Consider the following 23,307-nt stretch of genomic DNA (forward strand, 5'->3'; position numbering starts at 1 on the left):
AGTTTACCGATAGAAATTCACCAGGCTCATACGGTGGAGCACTTTAAAAAACTGCTAAAACCCATTATTTTAACATGGCTTTCTTATAGCTTCATTTCAGTGTAACTCTGATATTCTGAATATGTATTTAATTTTCTTTTTTTATCATGGCTCCAAAATCTGTACTAACCCCTACTTTCTCTGCTGTTCTCTTTCTGGTTTTTTGTGGTAGCGATCTGCACTACCACCACCTGATCAGGGCACCATGCAGTTCCTACATTGATGGATTGAAGGCCAGAGGTCCATATGACCATCATCATCAAATTTTTTCACGTGAAGCCTGAAAACTATGAGGACTGATTTAGATAATTTATGTTAGATAGAATGCCTAATGGGAGCCGGGGTCTCATGGCCTTGGAACCCCTGCAGGTTTTGTTTTTTCTCCAGCCCTTTCAAGTTATTTTTTTTGTTTTTTCTGTGCTACATGGACATCGGACATTACTTTATTCTTTGTTGATTAGTATTGCCTAATTTATATATACTGTATATATATATATTTTTTCTTTTCTTCATCTTGTAAAGCACATCACTTTTATGAAAACATGCTATACAAATAAATGTTGTTGTTGTTATGCCTGAGACTTGTAGTCACACACTCTTTCTTTTGCTTACAACCTATACACATCACATTACATTCATAGTATAAGAGAAATTTCTAAACTATACCATACTCTATAATTAGGCACATGTTTAGTTTCTTCTCTCTTTTTCCTCAGATGAATCTTACGGTTTATTTAAACTGAATTGAAAGAGACTGTTTTATAATCTGTTTGTCTGCTTAATGATTGATTGTTTCACTGTTTAGGATTGGTACATGTAAATCTTTATTATGGGTAAACATTCACGTGCTTATTATAAATGATATAATACACCTTGGAAGTTTTAGCATACTAAGCCCTTACTTGTGAAGTGTAATAATTTTCTTGTGAAGTATTATTGTTAATTAGCCTCTGATTAATGATAAAATTTTCTATGAAAAATTACAGAAGAAGATACTATATGAAAGATGTCATATTTGTATTTGGTTCCCAATTTAAAGGCCTTTTTTCCAACTTGTAGATTTGCTGTGTTTTATTTAGCAGAGTGACTTCCTAGGCAGGAACCCACTATGGACTGGGTGCTAAGCTAATGCACATTTATACACACATAATTGATAGTGGATAAATTAGCCTTAAGTAACTTGTTTTGTTTATGGGAGGAACCTGAGTGCATAGAGAAGAGATGCAGGTAATGAAAAATAATAAATAAAGAAGTGGTGTCAGGGTTAAGCTGATAAATCTACTTTTATTTTATTAATTTAACGTATGGCAGCACGGTGGCGCAGTGGGTAGCACTGCTGCCTCGCAGTTGGGAGACCTGGGGACCTGGGTTCGCTTCCCAGGTCCTCCGTGCGTGGAGTTTGCATGTTCTCCCCGTGTCTGCGTGGGTTTCCTCTGGGTGCTCCGGTTTCCTCCCACAGTCTAAAGACATGCAGGTTAGGTGGATTGGCAATTCTAAATTGGCCCTAGTTTGTGTGTGTCCTGCGGTGGGTTGGCACCCTGCTCGGGATCGGACCCTGCCTTGTGCGCTGGGATTGGCTCCAGCAGACCCCTGTGTTCGGATTCAGCGGGTTGGAAAATGGATGGATGGATTTAACGTAGTTACCATTATTTCAGTGACATCATTTTATCACCAGTTTTGGTGTGCATTTCTTTATTGCAATCCTCTGATAGATAGGAACAAATACCTTTAGGTGAAAGTAAAATAAATGACCAGGAAATGAAACATATTTAGGAAGAGCTGGAAGAAACTCTGATGGTAGACTTGCAAATGTCAAAATTCAGAAAAGATGATAAAAATAACAATCAAGAAAATCCAAAAATCTTTAAGCAAAGTCATAATCAGAATACTGACCCAATCTATAAGTCTTTCTCTAACACAATTGGTATTCTGAAGGTTTTTTTTTTAGAACGTTATACCTAAAACCAAGGTGTCTAATGTATCTTACCACAGTCTTAAGTACCACTAACACAATGTTGTTCACCCATGTTACTGATTTGCTATGGAAAATGGCAGTAAAAAAGTCTTAAATACTGCCACTGCCACTGTTACATTTCATGTAATGATGTCAGCCCATATTACTGTTATGCCACGTGTAGTTGCAGTAAGAAATAGAAGGACTGGAATGTAAACAGAAACAAGTACCATATATACTCGCGTTTAAGTCGGGGCTTGATTTTACCGTATAATTTCCGGTATTTTACAATGTCGGTCGTATAAGTCAAACTCACACTATTGGTCCAAGATATTATGATATGCTAAAACCCACCTGAGAGAGTAACCACAGAGCATACTGCCTTTTTTGTATTTTGTATTTTGTATTTTTGTAATGTGCCTATGTGACCACACGGTAATACCCAAACTATTCCGAAGCAATGTTTGCACAGTTTTGTGTTTTTTGTATCTCACAACCTCATAAACCCTTATTGTAAGAGCATCCCTTATCTACGATGGAGTGCTCGAGCGGAAGCAAATATGAAGCAGGTTTTAAATTAAAAATCATTGAAGCGGCGAAAGAAATTGGTAACTGCGCTGCTGCAACAAAATTCGAAGAGTCTGAGAAACTGGTGCAAGATTGGAGGAAGCAAGGAGATGTAAAATAAAAATAAAAAATCTAAGTGTCGTATTTTTGAATGGGCATACAAGTCGGGGTCTGATTTTATGATCAATTTTTCGGGTTTCAAGACCCGACTTATATGCGAGTATATACAGTTGATCAGTCAAAACCACAAAATCAAAAATCTTTGTAATCTCTGGTGGAGATTCTGCCAAGTCGAATGGCCTGTGGCTGCTGTCATACTTCTCTTCCTGCTTTTGAAATCTTGCCTTGATGGGGTGTGAGGTTCAGGCTGCATTTCCCTGCTAGGTTTTGTTCAGGATGTTTTTTTTTTTCAATTTTTTAATAGGGCAAATTTTGAAGGTGAATTTGGGAGCTGTTATATTTTTACTGTCATTACTGTCTTTACAATTGTTTTCATTCACTGTTTATTTTATGTTTTTAAGAAACATGCTGGTTGTTATTACTTCTATTGCTCAATAACTACAATAAATATTTGATCACAAAAAAAAATTTTGTTTAGTCAAAATAATAGCGAGACTCAAAGCCTGAGTCAAAAATCAAAATATCAAAGAGTTTAGCAAGAGTTTTGTAGAAAAAATAGTTTGTTATTTTCATTCTTGGATAGGAAAGTACGTCAACGGACAACTGTTAAAACCTGTTTCATCGTGACTTCATGGTTGCAACCATTAACAATTCATCAGCTGGGAGAGGCATCCTAATGATGGTGGCAGGAAACGGCAGTGATCATAACACACAAAATGAATCATAATTTCTAAAATAATTCATGAAAAGATATCCATATATTATTTCAAAAATTTAATGTTAGATATGGATTCCTTGACTCCAAAAGCCTTCAGAATGAAGCACACTATTCCTACTATACCTATCCATAATATTAAATGTGACAAAAACTAATAAACATGGCACTTCATAATAGCTACCAGCAATGGATGCTATTATTCAAATCAAAACTGCTATGACTATGAAACTATGGCTTAAAATGGTAGTGCTTATCAAGAAAAAAAACAAAAAACGACATTGTAACACCTTCAAAAACATAATCATAATGCCCATATAATTTATTAAAAAGAAATAAATTTGTCAGAGAGGAAACTACACATTCTCATACAAAGATTCATAAAATAATGATATATGCATTTATCTTTCATGGGCTCTTCATTTTGCTGGAATCGGCTCTGCCATTTTGTTTGGTTGCTGTAATACTATATTATTTCTAGGTGCATGATGCGGATGCCACGTTACCTATGACATTATGGTGGCCATCTTATAAAAAATGGCTGCATACATTACAACATGTCCTAACTTCTTTTAAATATAAGTTACAACCTATAAAGAAATCTTTATTTTTGAGCACTCTTCCAACTACATAATTCAATTTATTGACTTATTTCTTGACTAATAATTTGGTGAACCCCTTTTTGACATTGGCTAACATTGGCTTACTTTTTGTAACATGCCTTTAACTTCCTTAGGTATAGTGGTCAAACAGGACTTCCATGGCAAATTACAACCATCACAATAGGTAGTGTTTTGAGTTGAGCTTTTTATTACTTTTTCCTGAGCTTTTCCTGAGGTATACATTTTTTTTCTGTATTTTTTGAGGGGTTTGTATGTCCAGGGAAATAATTATCTTTATTTTCTGCAATTGAAGTTCTGCTCAATAGTTGACTTTTATTTTGTTATATCTTTAGATGCCTATATGTTGTGAACTTCACGTTGGCTGTTTCAATGACATTGTATCCCAGGATGCATTGAGATGGCACAGGAATGACTTCAAGTTCTTTTAGACTCTTTCCATCTATTCTTGATTTGAATAGTATTCAATATTAGCTTGCAACTCTAATTTTGTTTATTTTGGTTTCTGATACTTGCATGTTTCTTTCACCACAACATTTTATCTTGCTTTAGTATTTTGATAATCTATTTAGTCTTATGCTGGCTTCATTCTTTCTGCTGTCCTCACTCGGCAGACAGTACAGGTAGCAATTGAAATCAAACACAGGCCTCTTAAGATAGCTGTGATGTAGTAGGGCCAACTAATGTACCATAATGCCATCCTAACTTGAAGTTTCACCATTTTAATTATTTTAATGACATTTTCAAAACATTTTCAAAAAGTAATTTATTATACTTTACTTCACCCTCATTCTCATCACGCAAGGCAGCCAGCTCCCAGCAATTTCCTAAATCCTCAAGGATCCAACAGTAAACAGTGTAAAATAAACAAGAGTATATTGTTTAGAGTAGCTTGGTTGGTTGGGATAGACCAGTGTGTAAATCCATCCATCCATTTTCCAACCCGCTGAATCCGAACACAGGGTCACGGGGGTCTGCTGGAGCCAATCCCAGCCAACACAGGGCACAAGGCAGGAACCAATCCCGGGCAGGGTGCCAACCCACCGCAGAGTGTGTAAATGAACAACTTAAATTCATGAGGTAGCACTTTAACATTTCTCTCTTTTTTCTTTGATCCAAACAGCTTCTGGCTCTCATTTTAAGTACACAGTAGAGCACATGACATGTGCTATATAAAACAAAAACTGTTTGATATATGGTGTAGACCGGGGTGTCCAACTCGGCTGCAGGTTTTCATTCTAACCCTTTTCCTAATCAGTGAGCAGTTTTCACTGCTAATTAACTCATTTTCCCTTCATTTCAATAGCCATGTTTTTAAGGATCCAGTACTCAGAATTGATTTGTTTCTTCATTAAATGGCAGCCAAACAGAAATGGATGTGAAACAAGCCAACAGATGACCAGCTAAATCGGAACATCAAACTCCAGCCAACTTCACTCCAACCAGTTTCTTAATGAGAAGCCAATTCTTACTGTTAACTAAAGCCGATATTGAATATAATAACTTGTTGCTGCTCTCATTCTGCCACAGTAGAATGTTGATTTTCTGTTTCTTCTAAGACCACCGTCAAGATGTTTTGGTGACCAGAGCAGACCAACATGACCAAGACCTTCACCTTTCTTTATTTTCATGTTAGCTGGTCATATGGTCTCTTATTTCATGTCTCATTATTGTTTGGCTGCTCATTAAGGATAAAGAAAAAACTAAGGGGTCTGAGTGATTTTGATTAAAACTAAGGCAAAACAAGTTAATCAGCAGCTCACTAATTAAGAAGATGATTACAATGAAAACCTGCAGCCACTGCGGCCCACCAAGACCCTAGCTGGACACCCCTGGTGTAGACAAAAGACCTCGATATGCATTCAACCCTTTACTTAGAGAGTAACACATTTTGTAATATGGCATCATTGATTTTTACTGACCTGAGTGATGATAGACTTGGTTCCATCAGTGACAGATACAGTAAGATTGTAGTTTGACCGCTGTCTTGCATCAAGGCGTTTTGCGATAACAATGCTCCCACTGTTCTTCTCAATGTCAAACTCCTGCAGGCTGTCACCATCTAGAAAAAGGGGCATCTGGTTAAGCTTTATCTAGGTGCATGAAGCATCACTCCACCCTTTCTAAAGCTGCAGCAGAGCAGCTGCAGATTTATCATCATGCCTTTTGATTTTGAAGAGAGTGAATGGAGTTCATGAAATGCAATGGCAGCTGTGCTCACCTCACAAACAAAATCAGTAACAAGAATATATTTACATTTCAGGAAGTTTAAGACAGCTTCTAATAGTCAAGAGTTATATTTCTCCATCCAGTTTCTGAACTTTCTTTTCTAGACACAGGGTCTCAGAGATCTGGTACCTATCAAGTGAGGTGTATCCTTTTCTGCTTAATTTAGACATAGACAATGACATATTCAAGGTTCTAGCAGAATTAAAACAATCAAAAATAATTTAACTAAAATAAGAGGAAGGTCGACATAATAGGTGATAGGGTGGATCAGTTGGTTCTTAGTGCTGCCTTACAGCTCCAGAGTTATGAATTCAAATCCCAGCATTCCCTGTGTGGAGTTTGCATGTTCTACCTGTTTTTCTTTTTCCTCTCACATCCCAAAGATGGATGTTGTATTAATGGTACCTCAAAATTGACTCAGGTGTAAATTTGAGGGTTTGTATAGTGATTGTGCCTTGTGATAAATTGGTGTCCCATATAGTATTGGGTCCAGCTTTGAGTTCAGTGCTGGCCAGATGGGCATTGACTCTTGACAATTCTGACAAGGATTAGTGGGCTTGAAAATGAATGGATAAAAATGTGTGCTCATTGTCCATGCTGATTATGCCAGTCTGAGGGCAATGGCCATCATATGTAATATCAGCAGCAATGGATCTGCAGTTAGTCCAATCCACAACAAAACTATCTGGGTCCCTTTATCATCAGCATTGCGATATAGCAGATAGTCAAAATGTTTTTATGGAAACCCATAAGACTAGAAGAAGAATCTGTTAACTCCAAAGGGACATCTGGTAGAATATAGATGTGGACAATGCATTCACACACATCCAGAGTAAAACCTTGTTAGTGAATGTATGAGGGACATTAAAAAAGTTTCCACACTTTTATATTTTCATTAGAAACGCTGAAGGCGGGAGGAGTAGTAATTGGGCATTAAAAAATTGGTAGGATTCTGGGAAAATTGCATCGCAAAGGAAGGTGACTATGTAGAAAAGTGATGTAATTTGTTTTTGAAATTCTTAATAAAAAGAGTTTAAAAAGTGTGGAAACATTTTGAATGTCCCTCGTATGAAAAGCTAATAAATGGCCCTTCATTTGGTTTGTAATGGACACAGATCTACATAACAAAAGCAAAAAAACAAAGTGGACAATGACTTATACACTATTTCTCATGTTATCCACCTGGAAGTGATTCTTTCACAGCTGAACTGCTGAACACCTTCACAACTCAGTTGTGACACATTTGCAACAGCAGTGCAATGTCAACATGATTCTGACATAGGTCATTAATGCTTTTGTTAGTTTGAAAAGCTGTTTTCCATGTCCTATTGACACAGAGACGTGGGTGGTGAGTAAATTAAGAGGAATGTTAAAAGGATTCTGTCAATTGCTGCTTTTTTGTTGTGTGATCAGAAAGGTCATTGAGATAATGTATAATGCTAGAGTGTGTGGTTTACATGTATCAGTGGGGTGCAGAAACCCAGATGCACACATACAGGAAGCCTGTGGAAGGAAGCCTTCAGCTAAAGTGATGAAAAATGCTCCTTTTACATTGCCCTAGATATGCTAATGAAATTCACAAGGTCACAGCTAAAGAGCACAGTGCTTGGTAATGAGCCACACAAAAACAGAATACTTTGAGGGGAAACATTTGGCTGCCATGTAATCTGAACAGACTTTTCTCCCAGTCAGGGACAATGTCACGCCTCTCCTCCCAGATGGTGTTTATTAACAGATCCAAAATTTGATTTAACAACTCGCCACATTTATATACAATAGTGAAAAAAGCAACACCAATTAAAATACATTAAAGAATGTGAAACACAGTTTAGCATTAATGGGGTCAGTTCTCATTTTCATTAAAACAATTGATTCACATATTGAAAATAGAATAATGTATGGTTTGCAAATTAGATGTGACTTTTTAAGGCATAAGAATAATGATGCCATCCATGTGTATTTTGAAAATATAAAAAGGGAATGATGTTGTGTGGTATAAACAAAATGAAAAGACCTTCAGCAGCAAGAACAAAAGACATTTGTCAAAAAACAAATATATTTACAATATACTCAAGATAGCAGTAAACCAATTTCTTGGTCAATTGCCAGAGCTGTCACAGTGAATTTCTATGAAAGCACAGAGATTTTTTTATAGATTCAGTATACATACTTCCAGTTAACTACTGCATCCTCCAGATTATTGTAAAATACTTGTCCAACAAAAATTAGCTTTACAAAATTAAATCTTACCAGTGGCTCATTCATAACAGATCATTTTAGACACATACTGTAAGTCAACCTAACATTATGTCTTTGAACTTAGGAAGGAAACTGGAATCCATGAAAGAACCCAAATAAATGCAGGGTGTCACGGGCATGTGCATGGGAAGCTGCTTAAAGACTCTGGTGATGGTAACTGCCCTCCATACCAGGGGCTGGTGCTGTGGACTGATGCCTTCTCTCTTCCTGCCTCTGCAGAATGGAAGACTGACAGCCACTCCACCTCTGATGTCACTTCTGCATTCTGCCCTCCTCGACTTGCCCATACGATCAAAAAATATGGTGAATGTTTTCAAAAAGAAACGTTTATTGCAGAAAAAGATTTACAACTAATAGTCACCCTCAGAATACTCTCCTCCACTTCGAATGCACTTATCCCAATGCTCCTGCCACTTTACGAAGCAGTCCTGGAAGTTTTCTTTCAAGAGTGTCTTTAGTTGTGCTGTTGTGGCTGCCTGGATGTCCTCAATGGATTGACATTGTTTGCCTTTCATGGTCATTTTCAATTTAGGGAACAGCCAGAAGTCACATGGTGCCAGATCCAGCGAATAAGGTGGATGTGGACACAGCGTAATGTTTTCATTCGACAGAAATTGTCGTACTAGATGGGATGTGTTCAAGGAGCATGATGAAGAATGAAACCATTTCAACATTTTCCTCGGTTATTGATGTTGAAGGACGTCCTGATCTTTTCTCGTCTTCAACCAAGTCAGATCCATTACGAAATAGATTAAACCACTTGTAAACAGTCTTAATTGTCAGTGCAGTGTCACCATAAATCGATTTTAACATCTGATGGGTTTCCTGAGCTTTTTGAAATTTGAAACATGTTGTCATGTTAATGCGTTGCTCGATATTCATTATTAATGACAAACTTGAAAAACACACTTGAACTCAACAGTGGCTCACAAACGACTGACAGTATCAAACAAGTTGAAACTTGTCACAAACTAGGCTATAGAATGGACATGTCAGAACCATAATTTAATTGTTTTGCGTTGCTCTTGGATGGTGCTCTGCATCAACATTCACCGTACTTTTTGATCACACCTCATATAAACCTTGAACTGGCCATCAATTCTGAAAAGGCATACTCCGTGACTTAATTGCATACTTTATTATTTTCAACTTTTTCAAATATAAGGGATAATCAAAGTAGAATCCCAACTGTTTAATGTCGTTGTGTCTCTTTTTCTATGGGGAAAATGAGCAAACTCTGAAAAATGTACCCCAGCTGGAAAGTAAGCCTGTCTTCTAGGCACTGAGGAAGCAATGCTACCTTCCTCATTAAAGTACTGCTTCATGCAAGCACTGTTTAATCTACAGACACAGTACAGTATGTTCTAGTGTGGCTTTCTTGTTAAAATGGAAAGATTATAAATTGATTTCTTATAAATATGAAGACTTTCACCATCCATAAATGGTGTTACAAAACTTCATTTTTTAACGACGCACAGATTTTTTAGACCAGCAAACTGACTTAACCTTCAAGAAACTCTAACTAAGGCTATAGCCCCCTAAAATGTTTGCTTGAATTCTCCTTCATTTATTTCTCCTTAGTTTAATACTCCCACTACTGTCATTGACTAAAACAGTACATTTATAAATATTGTTTTCTTATTTATACAAACTTCAAAGTAAATTTAATAGTTCCAAAAATCCTGTAACTATCAAACTTAAGTAAAATGTCCTGTGCTTTCAAATCAGGAGAGCATTTTACATTCAATAAGGTCTTTTTTGGTAATTATGCTCCTATTTTAAACTTCTTTAGATTGTTACATTGAGCTTTTGTACTATGCTAAAGTTAAAAACATACTACATTCTTCATGAAATGAAGGGACAGAAAAGGAATGGAGTGTTAAAAAGAAAACAAACTGAAATGAGTTTGGAGAACATCTTACAAATTCAACTCAATTCAATTCAGTTTATTTTTGTATAGCACTCTTCAGTGAGTGCAGGCACAGAATGCTGTGATAAGTTCTTAGGTAAAATGCAAATCCAAACTTTACAAATTACTGATTTACTATGAGTACACATAAATACACACATTTGTTTAGACTGAGTAGAAAACAAAGTAGTTTGAAACTGTTTAACCTAAATGGAACTCAACAATATCTGTCCATTAATTATGATCAAGTGTGTGATCAAGTGTTATTTGTAAAGTTTGATGACTTCTTATAATAAGGATGACTTGAGATAGGGAAGAGAGAAATTTAGAGTTAAGCGCAGAGGCTTGCTGATCAAGGTGCCAGAGACTGGTGACATGTTGCACATTGATTAGCACATGCAAGTTAGAATTTTCCTGTGCTCTGTACATGTGGCAATACTGAGTCTATGAACTTATGAAGATTGATAAGGCCTGATAACCTTGTAGAGTAGGACTAGTTGTGCTACCTGTCTAAGACGGGTTGAAATCAACACAGACCTCAGCATTAACGTTTGCAGTGCACCATGCAATGCATATGTCTCTGTTATATGCCAATATTTCGTATGGGATTCGTAAAAGCAGTGCTAATACTAATTGACACGTGATCTATTGGAATATCAAATGCAATGCATTTTATTACTGAAAATGTTTGTGATGTGCCATCTTTTGGAATGACGTAGCAACAGGATGGACATACAGACATTTATCCTTTTATTAATGTGGAAGATAATATTGCATTTGGAGTGATACCTGATTTGGTATTAAATGCAAAAGGAATGCATTATATTTAGGTAATGGTTTTGCAAGACTATTATATTTCCAATGGTTCAAATGTGACATTAATCTCCTGCAAGGAGGGAACACTTCAATTGGTAATACTGAAGTTTAAATAACACTCATCCAACTCATGCATGGTATTTGCCATTTTCAAAAAACTAAATAGTCAGGCATTAAATCTTGCAATCATGAAGTGGCACATGAAAAAGTAGCTTTGTGCATGGTAAAGAGCCCCATGTTGGATTAAGCAGCAGTAAAACTGGGCCTTCCTGTTAGCATTTTGTTTTGTTACTGTATCTGCATGCATGCTGAGACAGCGTAAATGTGAAGCTGTATGTTCGTACAGACTCAAATTCAAATTGACACATGAGAGATTCTAAGAACAGTATCTCATTGCAAGTGGCCCTGTGGAGAGCACAATTCAGCAAGTGCTGAAGACATACAGTACTATAGTTTACTACTGGTTCTGTTAGCAACAAACTGAGACTTAAATATCCGTTCATTCGAAACACAGAGGCTGTTGTCAACATAGCAGATCATATGGAAAGAAGTCAATGATTATCATTACATACAAGCTGCAATATGTTCCCATGAATATGTTACAGCATACAGATATTTGCTGCTGGTGGAAACCATTTTTAGCAAAAACTTGTCAAACATAACATTTTGCTGTATTGTATCATTGACAATGACATTAACACTAAGATGAAGTTACTTTTTTATGATCCACACTATAGGACTATGACGCAGGGGGTTGCAGCTATCCTACCTCCTCCAATGATGAAGTAGTGATGTCAGAGAACAGATAAATAAAGCTAACCTTTTACAGCAGCTGCCAGGCAGTTTTCCTATGTTTTATAACAAAAGTAAACACTCCAAATGAAAAGCAAATAGCTAATGCCACATACTGAAGTTCAGCTTACCTGTGATATCGAACCATAGCTCACTTTGTGTGATTTCAGTGCTGATTATTCCCACCATGTGAGTCACTGGGTCCGTTTCCATTACTGCAAAATTAAAATGAGGTTCATCGAACACTAGTGGCTCTGTGGAAGGAGCTGGTTTTTGTATCCAATCGATGTGGAGCCGGACACTGGAAGATTTAGGAGGACTCCCATTATCTGTTGCCTTGATCTACATAAAAACAGAACAACAGCAACTCTTACACGGGCTGCATTACAGAATGACACTGGTGGTTTGATGATTTTCCATTGCCTTTAACATGTATATGTTCCACTGCTTTCAATAAAAAAAATTGAAACTCTAAGTTAAAATATCATGTGAAAAAACCAAACTAGAAATGATTTGTCCTCGACACCAAAAAGAATCACAAGGGAATTCAATTAGATTTTTGAATTTACCCCAAAATTAGGGTGACATAAGCCACAAGTTGTCATCTTAAATATTATTAATATAATATAGTAACAAAAAATAACATTAATAACGTTAGATATAATAGGGGAAAAATCTTGTGATATCATTAGGAATTGCAAGTATAAACAACATGGCTCCAACCATGTAAAAGCAAAAAAACAAAAAATAAAATTAAGATTGTAAAATAAACAATAATCTATAAAAAATAGTTTGAAAATCCGCAAAACAGTAAAAACTTGCATAATTCATCTGTAAACAGTAGAGCTAGAATTTGGGCAAAAGACATAGCATTTTTACTATAAAATTTTGATATTTTTCTGTTTATCCCTACAAAAAAAGAAACAGACATGGTTTCTTGAAAATAAATGTCACTTGATACAGTGGAAAGGCTTGGATCAACATACTGAAAGAATGAAATAATCCCCTGGAATGAAGTCACTCTTGGATGTAATAATCCCAGATGATGGATCAATGGTAAAGTCTTTTTCATTACTGTCCTTCACCAGGCTATAGGTAACTTCAGAATTCACTCCTTCATCTCTGTCATTAGCAATCATCCTGTAAACTTGCATTGGCTGTGTTATTCCTTGACGTTCTGGTAGCCTTACAGTGAACAGCTTGTGTGTGAATTTAGGTACTTCATCATTTACATCCAACACCTCTATAATGACAGTGGCAGTAGCCTGTAGCAGTGGTTTACCACCATCACTGACTATGACCTAAAAAAAGATGGGAGATACAAAACAAACTTCTTATTAAATGGTTTAAAATAGTGTTTCTATGACGTTGAATGAAATACCCCTATCTAAACAAATTATTAGGATTATCACAATTCTTGAGGATCATTAAATGAAAAATATTCCATTGTGCTGAAAAATGTTTTTATTGCATAAATGATTTAAGAGTACAAATTGTTACATGAGCTTTAAAAGGTATATATATTTCCATACTCAATAATTTCATACTAAAAATGCCCTTTGTGCCTTATTATTCTGGTTATAAATGAAGACTATTTATATTTGCTAAACCTAACTGCACTCCACAAGGCAATCAGCCTTTTTCACCAGAAGGACAACTAGGCTCATGTGAGCTCATAAAACGTACTTCAGCAAGAAAGGATCTGTGATGCTTAAGTTGTTATCAAAAGGTGAATTTGCAAATGTGAGTGAGATAGCTAAACAATACAGTTTTGTCAGGCAAAGGGCCACTAAGCAATCAGGCAAACACAATACCTAAACTGTGAACAAAGATGTGCTTAGATGAATTTCAAAAATGACAAATATTGGGTAGACAAAAGGGTTAGGCACTTTTGCTGCTAAAAATGCACAACAAGGCTCAAAATCCAGTGTGAGACAAAGCAAATATAAAGAATAATAAGGCCAAATAGGGTGAAAAGAAATTTGCCTTCAAAATAAAAACAATAAAGGCTGAAACAAGGATAAAATGGTAAATAATTATGTATTATACATTATAGCTATGAAGCATCAAGCACAAGGGCTAAGAGTGTGATGAAGAAAATTAAAATGAAAACAAATATATATGGCAAATAAAATAACCAGGCTAAGGTAGAAACCAGTGTGATGGCGTGGTCATGAGTTATATCTCAACGTCAAAACATACTGTGATTTTACAAGCTCTTTCTGGGATTGATTTAGTGTGCAATGCTGTCCTTTGTCTGATTTTTGTATTTTTTTTCAATTGTTGAAATGGTGGAAAGTGGGACAGTAGTAAATGAAGCTGCATTACAGGTCCAGGGTTTAAATCTTGAGCCAAGTAATTGGCTTTATTTGTTTAACACGTAAATAGTTAGTTTTTTCTACAGATATGCTAGTTTTTCCACCATATTCAAAACAGCTCTTTAGTGACCTGGGTGTGTGCGCAAGTGTCCCTGGTGATCCAGGGTTGGTTTCTGCCTTGTATCTGATAATACTGAGATAGAATCTAAATTGGATTAAACATAATGGATGGATGGACTTGCTGAACTCTATGTTTGCTAGTTTTCCTTCTGTTAATATTATATACTAGCCAACCCGTGGCGTAGCATACGCCGCATAATTATATATTGATGGGTGAACACTTCCTGAACGACACAGTTGTCCAAATGGGGTGGGTTTGTGGATACCACTGTGAGTGAATGAAAAGATAGACCTCTGGAGAGAGCAACATATAATTGTCCGCTACTGAAAGCGGGATCGTCTGTGACGAAGAAGGCCACGCTGGTGAAAGTTACTTCGTCGGTAGGGATAAGTGTCAGTACTTGTAGATTAAGGTGTAGCGAGTCTTGGTTGTTGACGCTTAATATAGCTTGCATACTGAGATGTTCCGGAGTTACAGTTGAGAAACACTTTGTTAATGTCTTTTAAGCACAGGGGAAAAAATGAACATGTGAAACATCCGTAATGTAATAAGCCACCAAGAAAAGTAACATTGCAACAATGCTATCTACGACCCGATCTCTGTAAACAGAAGTGAAAACAAAATCGAGCCCGGTGTATTCTTTAACTGCCTTGTGGCGCTGTAGTAGTGCTGCTGCTTTGCAGTAAGGAGACTGTGGAAGATAGTGGTTTCGCTTCCCGGTTCCTCCCTGTGTGGATAGTGCTTTGAATACTGAGAACACCGCTATATCAATGTAACGAAGTATTAACAGGAAATTGTCTTCGTGTAATAGCAAAAGGCAAATTATCCGTGACAAACAAACTGTTTTACACTCTGCATACCAACCCGAGGCGTAGTATACGCTGCATAATCACGCCACTTTTTAAATGTTTTTTAAGCAGAGGGTAAAAAATGAACATTTGCAAAATCCGTAACGCTGCTTTCAGTAAGTACAATGCACACGCGTTTAATTTGTCGGCCACTTTTTGCCAGCCATCTTTTCTGGTTTGGGCTGCTTTTGCAGTGTTACCGCTTGTGCATATTAAATCTTGAAATCCTTCGAGTAACTAATTAACTAACTAACACCAACCCACCCACACACACAGCTTGTGTGAAAAAAATGCGCCCGTACTTTCATAATTTTGTTGCAGCCTATAGTGGAGTCAGGCACAGAGAAGGTCAGCTGCTGAGAGAGCGTCTTGACTGTTGCAGGGCCTGCATCGGTGAAGCAGGTGAGACGCTAATGAAACAGAGGCACAGGGCTTATTGGTTTTTAAAGACTGCTTCCTCCATTGTGTTTTAACCTCAGTTTTAAAGGATTGTTTTAAGGATCCCGTGGGATACCCCTCGCAAACTGTTTTAGACGCTGCATTCAGCAATTCACATCCGCCTCTTCTTACATGGTCCTGCCGCGTCCACCCTCGTTCTCAAAGCATACACACCGCCTGGTCATGTGTCCGCTTGCAAGAGCAACTCACGGAGACCCGCCCACCAACTCTAAGACCATGGCGTGTAAAACAGTTTGCGATGGTGGTGCGTGCGTCATAACCGAAAAGAATAATGAAAAGTCAACGTGGCTCAGAGGTGCATGTGGAGTCCTAGCACAGACGAAAGCGACTTACGGGGTGGTCGGTGAGTTGTTGCGTCCAGGCACATGAGCAGGCAGTGGGAATGCCTAGAGAGCGAGGGTGGACGCGGGCCGGGGAATAAGGAGTGTTGGTGGGCGGGGAAATGTTTTCCGTGTTCCTGCAGGACCATCTAAGAAGACACATGTTTGTTGTGGATGCGGTGGACGCGGGCCGGGAAATAAAGAGTGTTGGTGGGCGGGGAAACGTTTTCTGTGTTCCTGCAGGACCATCTAAGAAGACGCATGTTTGATGCGAATTGCTGTATGTAGCGTGTAAAACAGTTTGCGATGTTGCACGCGGTCGTGCGTCGTAACCGAAAAGTCAACATGGCTCAGAGCTGCATGTGGACTGTAGCACAGACAAACAGAAATGACGACGTGTTTTCCGAGGCGCGTCTGAGTTGGTGGCCGTGGCTCTGCGAGTTTTTGTCGTATCCAATGGTCTTAGAGTTGGTGGGTGTGGCTCCTTCCTGCGTGCTTTCATGGGTGTCTTGCCCGCTCTGGCGGTGGCTTAGAGAATTATATATATAGATGTTTGCATCTAATTTTGGCACTGGTCAGCCATCCACTCTCTATTGCAACACATATATTCCTTTTGACCAAACACTATGTATAACAGAACAGTTCTAAATCTGGTTTTAAACATGTCTGTTATGTATCGTGAATATCAAATGCTTGTTATACAGTAATTGCTAAAATAGCCATATAAAAATAACAAGAGTAAACCTGTTTAATATATAATATTAGTTCTGAAACTCATGATGGCATTTGTAAACAAGCTGCAATTAGATAGAAATTATTTTTTAACAAAAATTGAAGGAAATGTTTTTCATTAATAATATTTGTTGACTGTGGGGTTTGTTTGTTTAAATGTAAAAGTATGTAACATTGTATACAATTTCAATTTTGTACATAGAACGTCTATTATTTATGAGAAAAATGATGAAGCTTGCACCTACTGCATTCTAGGTTACATTTGTGTATGGTATTTGAGGTGTAGTTCTAAATTTCAAGTTTCATTTTCATTCCCTTCCCGGATTTTCGAACTGTGTTTTCCTTTAATTTGTGTTACAGAATATTTTATACTTGATTGGCAGTGACATTCATGTCTCTGGTGACTCTTCCTATGAAGTTAGTAGATGGATTGGGAGAGCCTGGGGGGTCATGAGGTCACTGGAAAGTGGTGTGTGGCGCTCCCGATATCTATGCAAAAAGACAATGATCTGAGTCTTTAGAGTCCTGGTGCCTCCTGTTTTGCTATATGGTTGCGAGACATGGACACTATCCAGTGACCTGAGGCAAAGACTGGACTCCTTCAGTACTGGGTCTCTTCGGAGAATCCTTGGGTACCGCTGGTTTGACTTTGTGTCGAATGAGCGATTGCTCATGGAGTCCCAAATGAGGCACAATACCTGCATTGTGGCACAGCGGTCATGTGGCGCGATTCCCCAAGGGTGAACCGGCTCACAGGATCCTCATTGTTGAGGACCCGAGTGGCTGGACCAGGCCAAGGGGATGCCAACATAACACCTGACTGTGGGAGATAGCGGGTCACTTCAGGAGGGTGGGATTGGGCCAAGTGTCTGCCAGAGGGTTTTGCCAAGGGATCCGTGCTATTTTGTCATGTGGTGGGTGCGGCAACGTGCTTTACCAGTGCATGCTCCCCAACCTGACCTGACCTGACTGTTTTCTTAAACAGCAATATAGCAATTCAAGGTTATGAAAAATGGCAACTCAGTGGTGGGCACTGGCACCTTACAGATACAGAATTCTAGATTTCAGTCCTGTGTCTAGTCATTGTCTGTTTGCACATTTTTTCCCATGCCTACATGTGTTTTCCCCAGGGAACTCCAGTTTTCTTTTAACATCCCCAAAGACTAGCAGGTTAGGTCAATTGTTGACTCCAAATTGGCCTACTGTGATTGGGTATTTGCACAAATGGGCCCTAATGAAACAGAGGCATCCAGGGCTTGCTCTTGCCTTTTTTTACTTGATGTGGTCATCATAGAAAAATCATTAAATAAAGTAATTACAAAAACCAGAACTAAACAATTTTGTAAGCAAGAGCCTTTTTGCTCTAAATAACAAAGCAAGCACTCTTGTTGCCTTTTAGTCATCACATTTGTCAGATTTTTTATCTGTGAGATTTAAAGTGTCACATGGTAGAGTATAGGTTGAAATAAGAGAGTATCAGGGTGTCAGAATATTTGCACTATATCACTCATGGCCTGATGGAAAGAGAATTCTACATGCCATAAATCAACAAGTTCAAAAAATATTGCTGTAGGGCTCTTTTTAAAGGCTTGAATTCTGAAGACAGCTCAACATTTATGAGCCAATAAACTGAAAATTGAAGTGTAATTGTAGGGACCAGGAATACCGTCTGATCAATCAGTTAGTTCAGCCCTGCACAAGCGCTGTGCCTCTGCTGGAGCTCGCAAACTCTAAACCATTATTATCAGACTTGCTTGGAAAGGTTTTAGGGTGGAGCTGTTAAGATATCTACCAACTATCTTCTTTTGGCAAGAGTTATATACTTAAAGAAAAATTAAAAAAACAGTCCTACCGTAGGCAAACTTAGAAAAATTAGGTTTTGTATACCTCAAATCTGCAATTTTGCATGACTAGCATTTGACAAGAATGCAAGTCATTTGTGTGAACTGTCCGTACATGCAATTGTTTATAGTATCAGATGTGTTACAAATCTGGTTTTCTATATAGAGAGAAGGAAAAGGAAATGCATTTTCGGGGGAGGGATGCTATTTATTGAACAAAACAGGATTAAACCCGCACCTCAAAGATGTGTTCAGCTTTCTGTTCCCGATCTAGTAGACTTGCCGTGGTACTGACCACACCTGGAAAGATACCAAGAAGATAGGAGAGATTGAAAGCAGATTATGAGATTAAAATTCAACAACACCAGTGTATTCTTTTTAAAGAAAGGATGAATTCATAAAACTCTACAATATTCCATAGACAGGCATGTTTGGTTAACTGTGTCTGTAAACGTTCAGGCCTGAGAATGATCTCGCCACTTAAGACCATTGTCTCTCTCTCAAAAGTAGGAAGAGGAGCAAGAAAGAGAATGATAAAGAAGATAGCAGCAAATGAAAAGATGAGTTTAGAAGAAGAGGGAGTAGAGACAATTTCAGCAATGTCCTAAAGAAAATAAATCTGTTTTTTTCAATAGACAAACACAATACCTTTTGTTTTCTTACCCAGATTCCTTTTAGCTTGAAAGTGTGATATCACCAAACAAGAAAACAAAGTTAGCACTGTATTGAGAAAATTGACCTTTAACTAAAAGTGACAAGTGCTCTATCAGAGCCAAGTAGGTGACACATTACCTTTTCAAATGATGTTGTCACATTCATACAACTTGCTGAATCAAATAAAAAATGTGGCTTAATTTGAGATTAAAGCTTCTGCAATAGCAATGAAGAACCATTTCATGCACGTGGCACAGAGTTTAGTGATGCTGTTTCACAGCTCCAAGGGACTGTGTTGGAATCCAAGTCTGGGTCTAGGTGGAGTCTGAAGTTTACCTTGCATCCCAAAGATATGGACCTTAGGTTACAGTAATTTGTGACTGCAGATTGAGTTGATATGAATGACTGTGTACATGTGTGTACACCTTATAATGGACTGTCACTGTCCCCGGAGCTGATCTCTGACTTGTCTGATGCTGCCAGGATAGTTACCAAACACTGTTTAAACCACCTTATCATTATATTTATCTTGTTTTCCTTTACATGTTCACATGCCACCCCTTTGATTTTGACCATAAGTCAAAAAGACACCCTGCATGGGAAGCCAGTCCACTACATGGCACACCTCCTCAATCACTCAAACAAGACTAATGGACAGCTTTAAATTACAGTATCTTAAAATGTATCTCAAGTAGTAGACAGAGTGAATTTTGAAAAATGTGAACATCCTATTATGGGCACGTCTATTACTAACATATTTAACTAATTTGTATCCAAATAGTGCAGTGCTTAGTGGTGCTACCTCACAACTTTCAAATCCTGGGTTAATTACCTAGCCTGTTCAGTGTCAGCGTAGAATATTTTCTTTGGTTCTCCATGCTTTATTTTTTTTCTCAAGGTGCTTCAGCTTCCTCCACATACCAGGCATGTGCTGACAACTGACAACTATAAACTGGCCCAGTATGAGTGTATGTGGGTGTGTGTAAGTTTGCCCTGTAATGGATGACATCTCATCCAAGGTTGTTTCATTCCTTCTAATTACTGCTGCCAGAATAAGCTTCACCCTCCTAATACCATGAATTGACTGGGCCTGTAAATAGACGGATACATACTATAACAACTGAACTACAAACAGGATCTGTCTGACTGTACAGTTTATTCTCCAGTTATATAGTTATATGGGTATTCTGCAAGTCTAATATTTTTTCTTGTGTGTTTTTAATGAATTATGCGTATTATGCTATAATTATTGAAAATACATAATACAAATCCAAAAATCCTGTAGTTGAATCTTTTTTCTTTCAATGAGTTATTATTACTCTTTTATAAGCAACCAATAAGTTTTGTTATAACCTTTTCTAGAAATCCTAAAAAAAACCTGTTTCATTTGTTTAAAGAACATATTCTCTTCTAAAAGTAACTAATAATACATTACAATGCCAATATTTAGACCGGGGTGCCCAATGCCTCGATCACGATCGACCGGTACATCGCGTTGCATTCAAAAAAAATTTTTTTTAAACGTTAGTCTATCATATATCCTCCCTATGGCATTTGCCACTTGATTGACATACAGGTCAGCCAGTCTGAGATCTCTTTTCTTCTAACACACTGGTCATCCCGCACACACGATCAAACACGCGAGCTACTGCAAAACTGGCTGTGATCTAGTTAGCCTTCCAATTTATATCGACTAAAGAAGGGTTTTAAAAAAATTTTGTTTGGGGAGGGTATGGGCTGGATGTGGAATTGGAAAAGGATTTTTTAAATCTCACAATGTCACAATCGAAGTGCGTTTGTCTGATCTGTCTATCTATCATTGCTATTCTGAAGAAGTAAAATGTGGAAAGGCACTTTCGAACCGTTCATAAAAACTACAAAACTGAACTGAAAAAAAGCACGTCCAATCCGGACGTTGGCGCTATACACATGCAGAGGTTAGATTCTGAAAGCAGTGGAATTCGAAAGGCTCAAAAAAACAATAGTTGGAGCGATACACATGTGGAGAAAGTTAAAGAATATGAAAGTAGGAAAATTAGAAAGTATATAAAAAAGAAAATAAAGATCGCAGGAGTGCAAACAAACAGAAATTATTACTTGAAAAAGGGAAAATAATTACCACGGAGCAGGTGTCATTAAAAAAAAAGCACGATAAAGTGAGGTCAGAAATAAAAGACAGAGTAGAAAACAAAGTAAAACGTCAAAAAAAGGTTAAAAAACAAGGGGGCCAAACACATGCAGAGCAGGGTAGAGATAAAAACTGGAATTCAAAAGACTCAAAAAAATAGTAAGCGCGGAACACATGCAGAGCAAGATACAGAATATAAAAGCAGAAAAAAAGGACAGTGTCAAAACTTTGACAGACGGTTTCAAGACTCAGCTTTACTTGAGCCAATCGCTACATTTATGTGCTATCCATTTAGGGAAGATGTTGAGGGTGATTCACCCACATCAAAAATTGCAACACTGTTTCACCTAAAACTCCTTTACAGTGGAGGATGAGATTTTGACACTACAGGATGACATTCAGCTCATGTCTGGGGCTCTTGGACAGTTTTTGAACTTACTCATACAGGAAAGTACCCAAATATGAGGAAATGTGCTACCTCCTTGACTGCATTATTCGGCTCTACATATTTATGCGAGTCATCCTTTTCCCACATGAAGATTATTAAATCCAAATACTGTAGTGACCATAAATGTATTGAATTGTTATTGTGCCATTAAGGTTATTCAGTTATGCAAGGTACGACAACATATATTTTATGTATAAAGTATACTCAGTATATATATATATATATATATATATATATATATATATATATATATATATATATATATATATATATACAGTGTATATATAGCATTTTTAATGTAGGTAGATCATTTCGACCTGGTCATTTTAAAAGCAGCTTGCAAGCTGAAAAAGTGTGGGCACCCCTGATTTAGACCAACTTTTATACAATTTGCAGTAGCAGAGGATCTGGGAGCTTTCCTGGCAGCAACAGCCACAAAGTAACTCAACAAGATCATCAGCCAGCTCTTTGTGGAAAACACACCTAAAAACAAGCACACACTTGAAAAACGAGTGGTGCCAATTAAAGAGCAAACATTTGCTTGGGGTGTGGGAAGAAGCCAGAGGATCCCTATGAGCATGTGAAGAATATGCAAAATACATAGAGACATTATTAAGACTGCTTTTAAAAGTGAAATTAGGCACCACTTCACAGAAAATGAAGAATATCTGGGAAATAGCCACAATTCTAGGCATATTTTTATCAGCAACAAAATCATTCCACATTATGGAATAATTCATAACTATTTATATTCATGACACAGACAGAGATCTAATTCACCTTCAATACTATTACAAAAGTGTTTTATAGAGTATGTAATATATGTTCATGTGTAAAAAGCTTTTCATTTGTGTTTGTATATTTTTAAGAAAATAATACAAGAGTCAAAAACAAAATGAATATAGCAATTAACATGAATATTCCAAGAATATGGAAATGTGCAGAATCTCAACTAGTAGCTTCAAATATTGTCCCATACTCTGCCTCAGTCATGCATTCTTTATTCAGTGTAAGAAAAAAGGCTGACAAGGATATGCTGCTTCAACAATACACAGGGATTTAATTTCTGGTAAACACACGGTGTCCTATCAAAGTCTCCACAGTTATTTCTCCAGAATTTACTCAGAGTTCATGCTCTCCAGCGAGCTCATCAATTTTGAATTACTTGCTCTTGTAATACAGTTCATGAGTGACAACTATGGGGTGATGGGGCCTATCATCAATAAGAACATAAGAAATTTGACAAATGAGAGAAGACTCATTCCATCTTGTTTGTCTGGATGGCTGATAGCTAAGGTGTTCTTATCCAGATTGTGTTCCTTTCCATAAAGAGTGTTATAGATTGACTTAAGCATACGTAGATGCCTGTATATACACATTATATTGTCTTTGAATGTCAGCCATAGTATATAGTATTT

At 37.4% G+C, this 23,307-nt stretch overlaps 1 protein-coding gene across 1 annotated transcript in view; it reads right to left on the minus strand.

The window, feature by feature from the left end:
• fat2 (FAT atypical cadherin 2) overlaps window positions 1-23,307 on the minus strand; it is a 203,723-nt gene that overhangs the window by 91,317 nt on the left and 89,099 nt on the right. Inside the window, exons 4-7 of the mRNA XM_028813216.2 lie at window positions 18,898-18,959; window positions 13,007-13,321; window positions 12,152-12,362; window positions 5,938-6,077 (exon numbers count right to left, since the gene is read on the minus strand). Of these exons, the coding sequence (XP_028669049.2) occupies window positions 5,938-6,077; window positions 12,152-12,362; window positions 13,007-13,321; window positions 18,898-18,959 (728 nt within the window). The remainder of the gene's footprint in view (window positions 1-5,937; window positions 6,078-12,151; window positions 12,363-13,006; window positions 13,322-18,897; window positions 18,960-23,307) is intronic.

This window comes from Erpetoichthys calabaricus, chromosome 11 (genome assembly GCF_900747795.2).
Source record: "Erpetoichthys calabaricus chromosome 11, fErpCal1.3, whole genome shotgun sequence".
Classification (NCBI taxonomy): Eukaryota; Metazoa; Chordata; class Cladistia; order Polypteriformes; family Polypteridae; genus Erpetoichthys; species Erpetoichthys calabaricus.